General features: G+C 33.9%; 1 protein-coding gene across 1 annotated transcript; it reads right to left on the bottom strand.

Moving 5' to 3' along the window:
• Positions 1-2,024: 2,024 nt before the first annotated feature.
• Positions 2,025-14,780, bottom strand: LOC118751448 (E3 ubiquitin-protein ligase RNF34-like). Its single transcript, XM_036486283.1, has 2 exons — positions 14,403-14,780; positions 2,025-2,104 (listed from the first exon to the last, which is right to left on the bottom strand). The coding sequence occupies exons 1-2, from the start codon at positions 14,598-14,600 to the stop codon at positions 2,093-2,095; spliced, it is 210 nt and encodes a 69-aa protein (XP_036342176.1). The 5' UTR covers positions 14,601-14,780; the 3' UTR covers positions 2,025-2,092.
• Between the last annotated feature and the right edge of the window lie 1,379 nt (positions 14,781-16,159).

Below are 16,159 nucleotides of genomic sequence, written 5' to 3'. Positions count from 1 at the left end.
GTAAGCACAAACGTATTCATTAGGGATGCCAAAATATGCGGAGAATTATGATCCCGGGATTTCGGGATATGTTTTAAGTAATCCCGGGTTTCACATTGACACATAACTTTTATGAATATGAGTAAAAGTTCAATAACTGAAGGCAATTAAACATACCATGAAATAAAACTATTTAACATTTACGATAAACTGGTTGTAAAACTCGCATATTTATTAATACAGACAAATCTTAAAGTAAAACATTTTTAAAATTGTATTTAAAAAACCATGTGATTGAGGAAAGCCTACACTGGCGATCAAAAGTGAGTGCATGGTGTTTCTTTGTCAAATATTTGCAATGTTTTCCAAGCTAAAATTTTTTCGTTATTTTTTTATAAAAATAAATTTAGAAAACTTCTTATCTAAATATTGAACTTTTCAATCTGAATTTTTAGAAAAATTTTGGGTATGGAGGTAAATAGGCTATGTAATAAATAAAATTAAGAAAATTAAAACAAAATTAAAAAATTTAAAAATTAATACATAAGTCAATTAACAAATTTTTTTTACTAAAATTATAATTATCTCTCGAATTAAGCTAAAAAAATTTGTTTGAACTCATTTAACTTTAATGTTCTTGGGCGAGCCGAAGATATTGACGAAAATTTTTCATCTTTCGCACAGAGTTTTTTCAGAACATAATGAACCATATATTTGCTATTAGCAATAGAAGCACAAAAAAGCGGATTTTCGGACCACGCAACTGCATACCCAAAATTTTTCTAAAAGTTCTGATTAAAAATTTCACAATTTAGATACAAATAGTGATGATTAATAAAAGAAAATTTAAACAAAAAAAAAAATACAAGACAGGTTTATTCTACTTCATAAAGAAATGGCACGCCTTTTCTTCCATACAAATTAATTTTTTATATGGAAAAGAGTGCATAACACCGTAAAAAAAAAAATTATCAAAAATCAACACGATTTTTTAGGAACTTCAAACTTGCGCTTTATTATACTAGAATTGAATAAGCTATAAAACTGCATACCACTAATTATTTTAGAAATAAAAATTAAAATGCTTGGAATTGGGATGAGATATTTGTGGAATTTTTATAATTTTTGTACAAAGTCTGAAATTTAGATTTATAGGGTATTTGTTGGATGAAGAGCTATACTTTTATATAAAAGTAATGAACCTTAAAAACAGCTAAAGAAAAGTAGTCAAAACTGGTAAAAATCTTGATTTGCTATCTTTTGTGGCAGGGTGTACATATAAAAACCTTCTGATGAAAAACATCTTTACATCTTTTAGGCTGAACTGTATAAAGGTAGTCATAAGCCATTTGAAGATAATGCCACCTATCTCCCCCATTACAAAATATTGCAGCCTCTTTTACCAGCACGACGGATAAATTATAAATTTTTCGATTTGAGAAAGTTGGAGTAGAGTGATTTAAAAAATTATGTAAATTTTCCTTAAAACTTTCTGTTTCATTTACATTAGCGACGCTATAAATACATTCAATTAATCTTTTTCAAAAAAGGCTCAGGCAGCAATTTTAAAATTACAGTTTCAAGCTTTTTGTTAATTGTAGTTAAAACGGCATTTTACTAAAATCATAATTCAAATTCTTAAACAAGTTCTTACTATCAATTCGATATTTCACATTTTTCGGGATCCCAGAATTAGCGCAAGCAGATCCCGGGATTTTCGGGACGTCGAAAATACCGGCATGGGCATCCCTAGTATCCATACATAAAATTGTAAATAAAGTGTTTTTCTTGTATGATGTGATCAAATATTTTATGACTTTAATTAATATTCATTAAAATATGAAGCTATCAAATGAACAGCTACAGCCATATTTGTGTATGCTAGGACTGTATTCAATCAATATACATACATATATACATAGGTACGTAAAAGCAAACCACGATAATTTTGATTTAATTAGTTTAATATTGCCCTTTTCACAAAATCTTATTTGCATTTTCAGTACCTTGAAGAAATCATATCAATAAACCTTTTAAAATTGTTCAGCATTGGACGTCTTAAATTCACTGTTCGATATTCATGCATACAAATATTGTTCTGTTGATTGTTGTTTCAATAGCTTACCTAAAAAGAAAAGAACACAGAAATATAAGATGTTGAAGCAAATTTTAAAATGATGTTAATTTTAAGGGCTGCGTGAAGTTATGGATATAGTGAATATTTCATTGAAAAATATTGTATGAGGAATTATAGTCCTTTCAGCGTTTTCGAAATACGGGTTCGCCAAATGTACCAAGTCAATTAATTACAATACATAAAAACGCCATGGGGTATTCCCTTAAACACGAAAGAGCTTACAAAAAAAAAATCGAAATATAAAATGGCAACTGAAATATGTTACCCTCCTTTTGAATGGCGTTTATTGGATATGCAGTTAGGTAAGGTTGATGTAGCAGTCGCTACAATGCCTTCTGACAGAAAACAAGGAATAGGAGGTCACGTCGTAATATGAAACTTATAGGTGAATAAAGTGATGGAAGCCTGATATGAGGTGGACGCCTAAAAAGCGTTTTGTGGAGTTCTAATATTATGACAGCTGTCGCGTCCTGATATCAAAATCGTGCCGGCCATTTCAGGCCAAGTAAGGAATCTATGAATCGGAAACACGCGTACAGTTTTTGGACGTATGTATTTACGACTCCGATCGATATCTTTTTGCATCCAATATGCATCTCTGGGCAGCAAAAAAAAATTATCGTCCATCAACGCAAGGAAAGCTCTACTCTCGCCCTTGCATAAGCGGTATTAGCTCTTAAACGTCGCATATAATGTTTCAACGAGCGCATTGTGTAAAAGGGTAAAGTCGACCGTCAACAAACTGGTTGAGTCTTATCAGTGTGGCTTTATACCACATGTGTACCATATACCAAATCTTGGAAAAGACTTGGAAGAGGAGGATGGGCACACATCGTCTACTTATTGACCGGCTTCAGAACCGCTTTAGACAGCAAGAAAAGGTGTTCCGTATATGCCGCGGAACTCATGGGGTTACTTCAGAATTGAAGAGGGCCTCCGATCAATTTAATACTAACCGATGTTTCAGACAGGCAGACTCTTTTAATTTGATGCTGGGTAGAACAATATAAAAAAATATATAAAAAATTTCGATCTCACTATGCATTCTTCGCAAGCTTACTTCTTGATAGTATCCTAGGAATCGCACGGCGCATCATCACCTCGCCAGTAATTTCGATTATTCGTCGGTTGTGAATTTTAATATCGTTCATATTGTTATTGCAGGTTTGGTGTTGTAAACAAACTGATGAGCAAAACATCGAAGTAATGTTGTTTTTCATGTGCATCCCTGCTCTATAAGAAGCATGTTCAACGATGAGGTGGGTCTTGGAGTAATCAATGAAAATATTTTGCGAAATATTTGGTAACTAACCGAAATAACGTGTTGAGTGAAATCTTTTTTTAGTTGACATAATCAATTTATTTTCTTAGTGCAAAAAAGAAATGACTGCCGTTCTTTATAAAACTCGTTCAAAATCGCTTAGGCTATTACAGCTTCAAACAAAAAAAGAAGAGCATAGAAAACCATTCACACTGGAAAAATGAGACAGCAATTATTTGCGTATATATATATTTTTTCAGACAATTGGTACTACAAGCTTTAGCAAACTTATTCATGGAGCGATACTCAGTTGAACAAAGCGTAAAAGTTACCCAAACTTTTTACGGAATTGGTCGTTCTGCAAAAGGTAGATTTCGTGCATTTTTCAGCCAACAATCAGCCGCTTTATGCAGAAATTGCAAGATACTGGGACGGTGCAAAACGTGTCAATACCCGTGCATCCGAAAATATTGATGCAGGGTCATCGAACCGTACTGTTATGGCGAACGGTGAACACGATTACAAACGTTTTATGGCCCGAAAGGGATGATATGGACTTGGACAATAGCGCCCTAACGAAGCTCCCAGGACCCACTAACTCACGAAACAACGAGGTAAAACGGCCCCGAGATCTTCCGATTTAACACCATTGCACTTCTTTACCTGGAGTTACGTGAAAAGTGTGGTCTATGTCAATAAGCCCGAGATGATTCCAGAGCTGAAGAATGAAAACAAACGCGTTATAAATGATATACAACTCGAACTATGCAAAAACGTCATGGAAAATTTTTACATGTATGCGCATCCTATGTTGCCGCAGGAGTCGTGATGGGCGTTTAACACATATGCCATAGACTATAAAACATGATGAAATAAAAAAATTATTGAGACAAAGTTTGTTGTGTTTTATTTATAAAAGAAAGTCTGTAGTCTTATTGAATCACCCTTTGCATTCATATTTTATGAAACTCCACCTAAATATTTTAAAAAGCAGTTCCGAAACATCATAGTAAAATAGCCTTAACTTAATAAATCAAATAACGTTTAAAGTGTATGTAAACGCAATTTTATTATTTGCTATTCTTACATACTTACACATGTACACACATACATAATAGCTTGCACGTTAATTGAAAATTTAAAACAAATAGAGAAATATAATTTTACTTGAATGAATTTCAAAGATTTGCTTTGTTATTTTCAAAACTTCAATGGGTAAAAGTGGTCCGAGCACCCGTTAAGTAGACAGAAAAGCGGCAGAAATGTTCTTTTGTTCTCGTGAACTGAGTTACTATCGATTTGATAACTTCCAATAGTCACTAAGAAGTGGCATCGTGGCGATAGACAACAAAATTCTTTTCCAATTGCTGGCAGGGTACATACACTTGTATGTATTTACGTATCGTCGTCCGTATGCCAAAAACATGAATATGTAAAAATTTAAATTTTGGGGAATCAAGTTTGAAAGTTTTTTTTTTACGAGACTTAACTCTATATATTTATGCAATTGAAATCGTAAATGTGCGCGCATGGTATTCTGGGTTTTGCTGTAACAGAACATCCAAAAGTTAATCAAGTCAACCCAATAACTCAAAACTGATAAATTTGCAGATTCATGCTTGTGGCATGAGGGCGACGATATGAACTCGGTTCCGGAAAATGGTGTGAAAGAGCGCAAATCACGCTGTGTCTATAAACAGTGTGTAGTAATTTGATATTGGAGGAAGGATACGCTATTTATGGTGCAAAACACTTCATTGATATCCAAACAATACCCAATGGGTGGTCATTTCGAACAGCTGGAACTAAACAAATAAATAGGTGAATAGGAAAATTCAAAGGCGAAAGTGCTAAAGTGTTAAGGCCAAAGTTGGTTTGCGGTAACTACAGCATTGTCATGTATTTGTATATACATACGTATGTATGTATATGCCTTCTATATATGTATATAAGAACACGAATGTGAATGCTCTTACTGATTGAAAATAAAACTAATGTGGATTAAGGCCAAGTGTGTTATGCAAGACGCAAAAACACAAATGGGTTCCAGGTAAGTCAGTCAATTTTTGCCAGCTTACCCGGGAATTCTAAATTGTTCGTGACTATGTGAACTTATACATATATTGAAATAGAATCAAGCATCCTAAGTAGACAATTATGAACGACGCAATAAGAGGATAATAACTAAGTATAACAATTATATGGTGCATTCCAGCCCAATTCGGGCACCATTTGGCCTTTTCATCTCCGATTTTCTTTTCATAATGTCACAATGCCTGTTCTGAGGTATGTCGCAGAAACGTGGTTGATGTCGAACAAAGATGAGAAAGCTTTGGGTGCTTTCGAGAGAACTATTCTAAGTAAGATCTACGGATCTGTTCGCGTAGACGACGGGTATAGAAGAAGATGGAATGACGAACTGTGTGAGCTTTTAAACGACATGGACATGGTTAAGCGCACAAAAATTCAGCGATTGTGCTGGCTTGGATATTTTGTACGCATGGATGACGACGCTTCGGTGAAAAGATCTGTCGACTCCGCCCCCATGGGTGGACAGCGAAAGCAAGGGCGCGGATGAACAAAATGGAAAGACCAAGTGCAAAGGGACCTGGCTGCAATCGGAATGAGCAACTGGCGCAAATACGCACAGGAGAGAGGCAATTGGAGAAGATGTTCGGTCTCGGACCGAACCAACAAACGGTTGTAGTGCCAAATAAGAAGTAGAAGAATATTTAATGTTATAGTTCCAGGCTCCCTTGTCTTATAAAAGTTTTTTTTGTCCAGCCATTTTTGAGAAATCGATTTTTGAAAAAAAAGGGTTCTTCTCTTTTAAAGGCCCATAACTTTGCCAAAAATTAACCAATTGGGGCAATTTTTTTAAGTTTCAATTTTCAAACACTTTGGAATATGAAATCAAAAAAAAATTTCAAAACCATGTTTCTATAAAATTCTCACATTTTTAATATAAAATGTTGATTCCCAAAAAGCACACACTGGTCGTTTTATTTGAATTTTTTTCTAAAAAAGTGATACTCATTCCGCAACTTTTAAGCTAAGTCCGATAATAGCATAACAATGGTATCAGTTTTTTTTTATTTTTAATTTAACGGAAAACTAACGAATTTTGTGCAGCTCAACTTCAGAAACTCTGAATGCATCAAATCAAATGCATTAATTAAAAATATAAAAATAATTACAGTAAAGAAAGAAATTTTTGAGCTAGGCTTTAAAGTTACGGAATGAGTGACGCTTTTTTAGAAAAAATAGATGAGTACTTTTTTATACTAAAAATTTGAACAGTTCATAAAAGTCTGATATGAAACATGGTTTAAAAAATTTTTTCGATTTCATTTTCCACAATTGTTTTGGAAATTGTAATTGCCAATTTTTCACAAAATAATGGGCATTTAAAAAAGAAAAGTGTCTTATTCGAGATTTTAAAAAGGCTGGACGAAAAAAATTAAAAAAAAATCAAGGAGGTCTCTCTCAATTGTTAACATAATAAATAATAAAAAAATTGGAGGTGCAAAATCCAAATGGTGTCCGAATAGGGCTGGAATGCCTCATATATGTATGTACGTTTATATGTTTGTAAATAGAAAAAATTCAGAGCTTCCGTCATGCGAAAGAGTCGCCAGAAGCATAGCCATCAAAATAGTTACATATATATATTCAAAGCTAAAAAGCATTCAAAACACAATAGCCTTACTATATCAACGCTCAATAAGAGAGAAAATGAGACATATCGCTCACATGCTGGAAGAATGTCATAACTCAAAAAATAAAATAAAGCGAGTAAAACGGCTTCGAAGTGTTTTGCCATATTTTCCATTGGAACTCAAATAAATAACAAGCATTATCCTAAAATATAATCCAGTGTATAAAGCTTTCATAAAACCACGCTTTGATGCCTTAATTTGTCAAAGACTTATTTTTTTATTGTTATAATTAGACTGCGGATTTTTATGCAAAATACGGAGCCTAGAAATATGTACCACATAACTATAAGCAAAGTGTACATATAAACAAAATGTATACAAATTTATACACTTTGCTTATAGTTATGTGGTACATATTTCCAGGCTCCGTATTTTGCATAAAAATCCGAAGTCTAGTTACATATGTATAATTGTTGAACAATTATTATGCGCTACAAATAAAAAATATCGTCATGAATTTTGTACACAACATAATTTTAAGAAGGTCTTGTACACTTTACTCAAAAATATAGAGGTTGTTCACGCTTGCCTGGTTATCAGGTTATCTAGTTAAAAATTATTGTTGTGTAGCGTATTTTATTGTTGTAAGCTGAACAAAAAATATAACCACATAAGCTGCTAACCAGAAAAGCGTGAAACACCTCGTATATTTTTAGTATTACGACATTCTTCCAGCAATCGAGCGATATGTATTTACATATTGTGTTACTTATTTGTTTTCTATTTTCGTTAATTTTTGATATTTATTCTCTTTTTGTAATCCTATTTTATTGGTTTGTTGCTGAAATTGGGTAAGAGCTGTCGATGCTGGGCCACTTTTTATTTCATACGTGATCAGCATGCATTAAAATAAAGTTAAATAAAAGGAAGCGTGTTCAAAACAAGGCAACATGCACAAACAAATAAAGGATACCTACCAAAAGGTCAGAAAGTAAACTTTGTTTTTGGTCCGGTGGTAAATTTCCTGGCATTCAAGCCTTTTTGCTTGGCCAAGAAAAGTTGTTAGAACACGCGCACCTGGAAATGTGCACAGTTTTAGTTGCCACAAAGATAAGTTATTGTCATGTTTATGTGCATAACAAAAACAACTTTTGCAGGGTCGCTGAAAAGTCTTTAGGATACCTAAGAAAAAACTAATTTTGTCAGTAAAAATGGTCTTATTGGTCTTCAAGATTTTCTTCAGCATGATTTACATACTCGTACATATGTTTGTATATACTTTTGCTTGCGCTCAAACTAATTACTGAAACATTTTTCCCGCAGTGTGGTCTGCACCTCAAATATGGTGATTGACTCGGTTTGGCAAGTTTTTTCCAAAAATTGTGGATGGCTTTTTTGAAATGGGGAGTTTGCGCATATCGAGTAAAGCGCAGTTTTTTTTATCGAATTAACCAGGATTTTCATCTTCAATGTATATTAAACTGCATATTAAAATTCAGTGTAAATTCATTAGGGCTGCTCAGGATATTGTGGAAATGTTCTTGTATTTGCATTTGCAAGTTTTATGCTTGCTACCATGAAAACCGTTTGCATTTTATTATTGTGAATTTACAAATGCAGCGAAATATGCAAATTCAAGATCATTTGCACAATAGCTTGAACATTATTAAGTATATTTTCTACTTTGTTGAAACCGCAAAAAGCACCTTTTACCAATCTTGCTCTTAAATACAATCAAGTATATAGTACGATTTTGGCCGAGTCCAAAACAGCATGCCATTCGTTTTTCTTGTGTCCCAACTGAGGCGAATTAGAAATGCCAAGTGAAGCCTGGTTTTTCCAACACAGAGAAAGCCTTCCCCTGTTACCAGCATCGCGGCCCGCGTTGTATACTTTCAGAACTGGAACGTTTCTCCACAACAATAATTATTAAAAATTTAAGCTTATTTAATACCACAATATGGGTATCACACGAAAGGTGTATGCATAAGCTTTGGACTAACACATTTTTAAATAGGCTTGCCACCCATGTTTCCTAAGATATGTAAGTTAAGTGAAATGATTGGATAGTTTGACATGGTAGCGACGATATATCGCACTCATTTTAACTTTTTAGATAGGTGCCGACTCTATCCAGAAATATGTAGGGGTTAAATAAAACTTCGCTTTAACACCTCTTGTTTGTAACTCATATTTTACTTAACCGCATATAGCATGATTAAAAAAAAAAATTTATTATAGGTAAATGGCAACCCTATCCAAAAAGAAATGTGAACTAAAGCATTTATTTTCAAAAACTTTGCCGGGAGTACATAAACCTTCCGTCTGATACCCATATTTTGGTATTAAGTAAGCTTAAATTTTTAATAACAGTTGTATTATTTTTTGAAAAGTGGTAGCGCCGTACAAAAATGTTTTTTAAATCTCTTCGAACACTTTTAGTTTTGATGAAAAAACTTACTTATTTTATTGAGCCTTTATATAATTTTAAATTTTGAAATATCTGGCAACCCTATTTTTCAAAATTTTTTACCACATACCCGTAGAACTAATCGAGTAGGATGCAAAAAATAAACAAACACATCCAATGAGCTCTTCCTGCGTGATGTAGTTAAGAAAACATAAAATAACAAATTTTTTTATATAACAGATAGGATTATTGGTTAATAAAACACACTTAGTAAAATTTTCAAGTTAAATAAGCATCATGGTGTTATTTTTTGAAGACTTCTGAAGGGAAATGGTCTTATTCGAACAAAAAATAACAGAGACCGAAAATAACCGGCCCATTTATTGTTGTGTCACAAGTTGTCATTTATTTCTTGCTATAAAAAATAAACCACTCATAATAACTTTTATAAAAAGTTTTTGACTTATCTGTAATGGTTAGACTTTTGTTTGATTTGATGTTTTTGTTTACGTTTCGAATTGACTTTTTGTTTTACTTTTTTGTTTTAAATGCAACGGTAAAAATACTGAGTGAAGTGCTTCGGTAGTTTGCTTCTAGTTAGTATAGTTTATTTATTGAAGCGAAGAAAATGGGTCGAAAATCAATCGTTGAATTCCGCAGCTTTTTTGACTTGGATACGAGTAGTGATAAAAAACTTTATAACGGTGATTATTTGAGCGAATAAAAATAGTTTACTTACTATTCTTTATAGTTTGTTTTATTTCGTTGCATTTTTATCATATATATGTATTTTCTCTGCACCATAATTAAATTAACTACCTCACCTTTTCAACAAAAAAAAATAAATTGCATCAATAACTGCGGTTGGCCTCTATTTTCGTTAGCGAATCCATTTCTCACAGTCATTAAAGCTTTGGTTTCCTCGAAAAGCGGTGCCGTAAAATTACGACCGTATCATATCGAACGCCATTCTTAACGCTAATAGCGGTACCGCTTTTATGTAAAGCTAAATGGACGTAACGTAACTTTGCGCTTTTATGTTGTATATGCATTATTCATTGTTTTTCACAAAGTTTATTAGGACTTCATCCTCTTCGGCCATCCATGCACTTTCCACTTTATTATTCAAAAATCATAGAAATGTATATTTAATGCTTTTATTTTGGTCAAAAGAATTGTAAACAAATTTTCTAATACACCGCTACAAATATGACGTTGCCAAAAAACGTTGATAAATAGTTATACACCGTCACTGTTTGCCGTCAGAAATATTACGGTGCCGTCAAATTATATAACGGTGTGTATTGCCGTCATCTTAGTTGACATCTTGTATTATTTACATGACAACGTTTTTGGCAACGTAAAGTTGCGACCGCTTTTTTATGTTACCGCTTTTGAGGAAACCAAAGCTTAACCGTAAGCTGCCCCGCATAAAACGATTTCACAGTGATATATCACAAAAAGTAAAAAATAAATGGTTAATGATAGAAAAAGTTACAATGTGTTTAATTTGGACCAGTTATTTTCGGTCTCTGAAAAATAATTAACGATTTTATAGCAATTCTACGAAAAAATGTATTTTCTCCTTCAAAGCCCCGGCGGCGAGGGTAAATAATAACCGATTTCAAAAAAAAAAAAAAATACGTGTCTCCTTATTTTTAATATTCTTCTGGGAGGTTCAGCAGGAAATATCAAAAAAGTTGATTTTCCCACTTATTTTTGGGTCACCCTAATGTAATTAATCCCCGACTCATCTATAACAGGTACTATTAAGAATTTAGTCATATGTACGCACTTACTCAATGAAATTTTATGTGTGGCGTTGGCACAAAACTGTGAACCCCGGTTCGAATCGCAGCTGGTGCAAATTTTTATTTTCTTAAATTGACTAGTCGCTTTTTATACCCGCTCGAAAAAAGCGAACAGTTCAACCCACCTAAAGAGATCAAAAGTGGTATTAGTCGCATGTTCCTTTGCGATTGCTCCCGGAGTCATCCCTGAATAGTCGCATTTTTTGCAGGGTATGTACATACATACACACTTAAACATATGTGTACGTATACAGAAAGTGAAATTGTTTAACTTTAAATTTTATCCCCAGGCAGCAATTTTCCAAAAGTTTGAGCCACATACATTTCTTAAACGTGTTTAATGCTTGAGTAGTCTTGTTGTAAAACCGCAGGCTTGCATTAATAGCAAAACATCAAATATTTGTCTAACCACTGTGTATATTTAATTTGCCATTACTTACGAGCAAAATTGATTGACTAGAAAAGTTGTACTTCAATTATAAGTTGAGTGCCTTTTTAAAAGAAAAGAGGAATACTTAATATGTACATATGTATGAATTGCGAGCATCAGCAAATTTTAAAGGTTACTCCCCTTTAACGAATAGGCAATTGAAAATTTTAGATTGCATTGCAAATTTGCCACTCTGAGGCTAATAACTTTGTTACTTAATTGGTCTGAGCTCCCTCCGTGTAGACTGTTGATTGTTGACCTGTTGCCTGTTTCATATTTAAACGCAAAACCACAACAACAATTCTGTTCAATATTTGGTCGAAGGGCAAACAAATATTTTATTTTATTTTTTGCACATTAAGCATGCATTTAATCGTAAGGTCTTTAATGTTTATAGACCAGGCATAGAAAATGTAATTTATTTATGCTTAATACATTTAAAGGCTAGGAAAGTGATTGCGTTAAATATATTTACATGGAATTTCATTACAAAATTTCGAATACGCAAATCATTTCCAATAAGCTCGAATGGACAGGTACGCCTCCTCTGCGTTGGAAAGACCAGGTGAAGAAGGACTTTGCTTTACTTGGCATTTTTAATTGTCGTCAATTGGCGCAGAAGAGAAACGACTGACGTGGTGTTTTGGACTCGGTCAAAATCGGTTAAGCTTAGTATCCATCTCCTAAGAAAACGGTCAAGAAAAAATTTTAAATTATTGCTTTTGTGTGTCCATGAAATTTTGACATCTGATATTTCACAACCTCACGAAATAATGGAACGGGCATATATATGTTACAAAGATGAGTTACCTTGCTACCTCTTTTCACAAAAAACTTAAGAAAACCGTAGTGGAGAGCGCAACAAATTTCTTGCAGGATATAAGAGAATTTTTTTGCCATTTTTCTGCGTTTTTTATATGGCGCTTTTGCTTTTCTTGAGCGCCGTATACTAAGCTTTAGCTGAGGAAAAAACCAGCATTACATTAACTTCAAAGAAAAAAAATTGTGTAGGTCAACTCAGAACTCCATAACACGTAAACGTACGTACGTACGGAATTTCAAGTCAAAAACATCAAAACTAATGAGGTATATGTGAGTCGGCCAGATGGGGTATATGGCGACTAAATGATATAGGGCCTCGAGCCGAACAAAGTTTGGTAGGTCAACTCAGAACTCTATAACACATATCTAAACCGAATTTCGTGCTGATATCTTCATATTTATACTTTATGCCGAAAAAAATCAATAGTGCAATGTACTCTACGGGGCCGATTTTCGGTTCTGTACGAACCATTTCCGCTTCTTTTCAAATATTTTTTCATTTCTTTGGACTTTTTTTTCGGTTTTCCGAACTTCTTTTCGGATAAACTTCGAATTCATTTTAATGAGAAGTTACATCAAACATAACAATACAGGTGCCAAGCGGAAGATGCTAAAGAAAGCTTTTTCCCAAAAAAGCTGTTTAAAAGTCAAATTTAATTTTGTTAATTGAAAGATTACATTGAGGCTTCTCAAATATGTGCAACAAATTATTTTGAAAGGATTTGGTAAGAGAGCTGCCACATTTCCAAAATGCTTGTATCTACATATATAAATCAATTTGTTTCGTTTATGTTAAATCAAGTAAATAATTATAGCGATTTGGCATTGACATGAAACTAGGTTTATATTTATGTTATATGTACAGTAGTTGAAGTGGTCAGAGGTGCATAATACCTGCACCTGGGAATGATCCCTTGCCCGAGTAGCATCAAAAAAACTTTGGAAACGTTTTTTTCTAACTGCGGTCGCCCCTCGGTAGGAAATGGCAAGCCTCCGAGTGTATTTCTGCCATAAAAAAGCTTCTCATTTTAACCATTTGCCGTTACGAGGCGTCGGAAAACTGTAAGTCCCTCCATTTGGATTATAACATCAGGATACACACCATAAATCGGAAGAGAAGCTCGGCAAAAATGTATGTAAGTGCCAAAGTGACTATCTTCGAAGATCAGTTGTTCTTCATGCTGAATTGGCTGATTTTGTTTAAAATTAGCACAAACCTTGGCCATGCCCTGAGATATAATTTGTACCCTAGAACTCCCAGGAAAGGAAACTATCGCAACCGGCTCGATTAAGATAACCATCTTGTTAAGAGCATCAAAATAATCCGGATAATTCTGTAGCATTCGATATAACAGACCGAAGTGCAGCAGAACCATTTGAAAGCACAAGCTAGTTATTAAAATATTTTCTTTAATTATTTGCACGTGCATTGTAGTGAGTTCTCTCACGCTAACCAATTTTCGATATACATACAGAAATATAAAAACCATTTAATTTTTCTATACTTTGCACCTAAGCCAACTAACTGCTGAATGTGAGTTAACTCTTTACTTTGAAAACGGCCCTGAAAGTTGTTCAAAAACTTTCTTAGCAAGAGAAAAAACATTTCACAATTTGGGACAAGAAATCTAATTAAATTTGCAACATATCCGTGTGTCTGAGAGGGAACTACTATGTATAATGTATGTAAGCGCATAAAGCATATATATAATTAACGAAAAAAGTGCAATGCATATCTAAAATCGTACAGATACAACTGGTATCTGCTCTACAGTAGCGAAAGTGAATGTCTTTGTTCGAAAGGAACTTGCCAACAATTTTTGTATGTTTGCATGTACACATATTTCTTATTAAAATATCTTAAAACAATAAAATATGTATTTAAATAAGTACCGTGGCATCATCTTCTATTTCATTCTCATCTTCATCTTCGTCATCGTCTTCATCCTCGCCGTCTTCTTGATCAGTGTCGTCCTCCTTGAGAATATTTTGCATAGCGGTAGCGGAAATGCTTGACATGGGTAGCGCGGAGGAGGCGAAAGTACCGTTGCAACTGCGGCTGTTGTTGTCCGTCAGCATGTTGCCTGGCATGTGGTTGTTTGTAGATTTATAAGTGATTAATGATTGCTGTTTGGCGTTTACCAGATGTTGTGGTTCACTGGGCCTATTCTGGTTTCTTTCAGAGATTTTTGTTCTTTTCGTTATTGTAGTCGTTGTGGTTCGGCGTTAGGTCGTTAGGTTTGCAATAGCAGCGATTTATTTACGTTTACTTAACTAGTTTTGGTACGATTTGAAAAATTTTCAGCGATTATATAGCAAAGAAAAATACTCAAGCTACTCTTACATATCACCAGGAGCTGTTTCTTGTCTTATTTATGATTTTATGTAGCAGTATTTTATTTTTTTTACGGTATGCAAACTTTACTTTTTTACTGTATGAAAAGAATTTTTTTTTTTAGTTTTATTTACAAGAAAATTATTTGTCTAATGGTGGAAAATATGTTTGATGTTACACTCAACCTATAAAACGTGCATGTTTTAAATACTCTCTCTCTGTCTAGATCACGCATTTCATAATATTGTCGTTTTAGGCAACCATCTGAATTTCTGGGCAACATTCTCCCTTGAAAAAGCTTCAAAGGGCAGAAAATGTGGAGCTTACAGAAGTAGGGCTAGATTGCTGCATCCGGCCGCGTATCCTTTCACTGTTAAGGGGTAAAGTAATTTATGCTAAATTAGGTTGCCACAGCAAGTTCGTATACGCGGTGAGAGGACCACGGGCTACTCCCTACTACAGAAAGGGTACATAACGGGATCTATTCCACAGATTGAAATATATTAGAGTTTTTGTGGATCGCAAAAAGAATGCCAACCAATAAATGAGGTTTGAAGCCGAGGCTAAATATAGTCCGGTCATTGATTTCAAGTAGAGCGCTGGTCTGGTGGCCAGTTCTAACTGAGGGTTATGTCGCTAAAAAAAAGTAGCACAACTAAGAGATCAGCTACTGTAGGCTCAACGGGTGCAATAAAATCCTGCCCAACCGAGGCTCTAAATGTTCTGCTCACAAAAGCAAAGAAATTTTAAAACACACGAAAAAATCAATACACTCGCAATACTAGGGGCGGAGTAAAGTACAACTGCCTTTCTTGTTTTTCGCTTCAGTGCATTGTAAAATAACAATTCGGGAAAATTCTGTAGAAAATAAAATTTGTTGGGTCGTAAGGAGAAATAGATATTGAAAAGGGCATTTTCATATTTTTAGCTTTTTAAGCTAATAAAGTTAGAAGGACGAAATTAGAGGATGTATTAAGGATGTTCAAGGATGAAAATATTAAAAGGATATTTTCAAAACCTTTCTCAGTTATACTGAAGTCATTTGGTAGCCATATTTCTATTCTACATTGCACTGCATTTTTCAATAATACATATCTTTGAAATTTCAAAGTTCTTTAAAAAAATCTTAACTAAAAACCAAAAATGCAGTTTTCCTATATTTGACTTCAAGTTTCGAGAGCATGCTGATTTCTATTTGTGCGTAAAATTTACTGTCGCATCTTTAGATATATTTCGGAAAGAAAGGTCACTCAGGCACAGTGCCATCCTAAATATACTGCCATCTGATATAAAATGGTTGTCTATCGCCTACATC

The sequence above is a fragment of the Rhagoletis pomonella genome, unplaced genomic scaffold, assembly GCF_013731165.1.
Source record: "Rhagoletis pomonella isolate Grant_MI unplaced genomic scaffold, Rhpom_1.0 Rhpom_scaffold_00001, whole genome shotgun sequence".
Lineage (NCBI taxonomy): Eukaryota > Metazoa > Arthropoda > Insecta > Diptera > Tephritidae > Rhagoletis > Rhagoletis pomonella.
The sequence above is the reverse complement of the archived record's forward strand: the minus strand, read 5'-3'. Positions and strand labels throughout refer to the sequence as shown.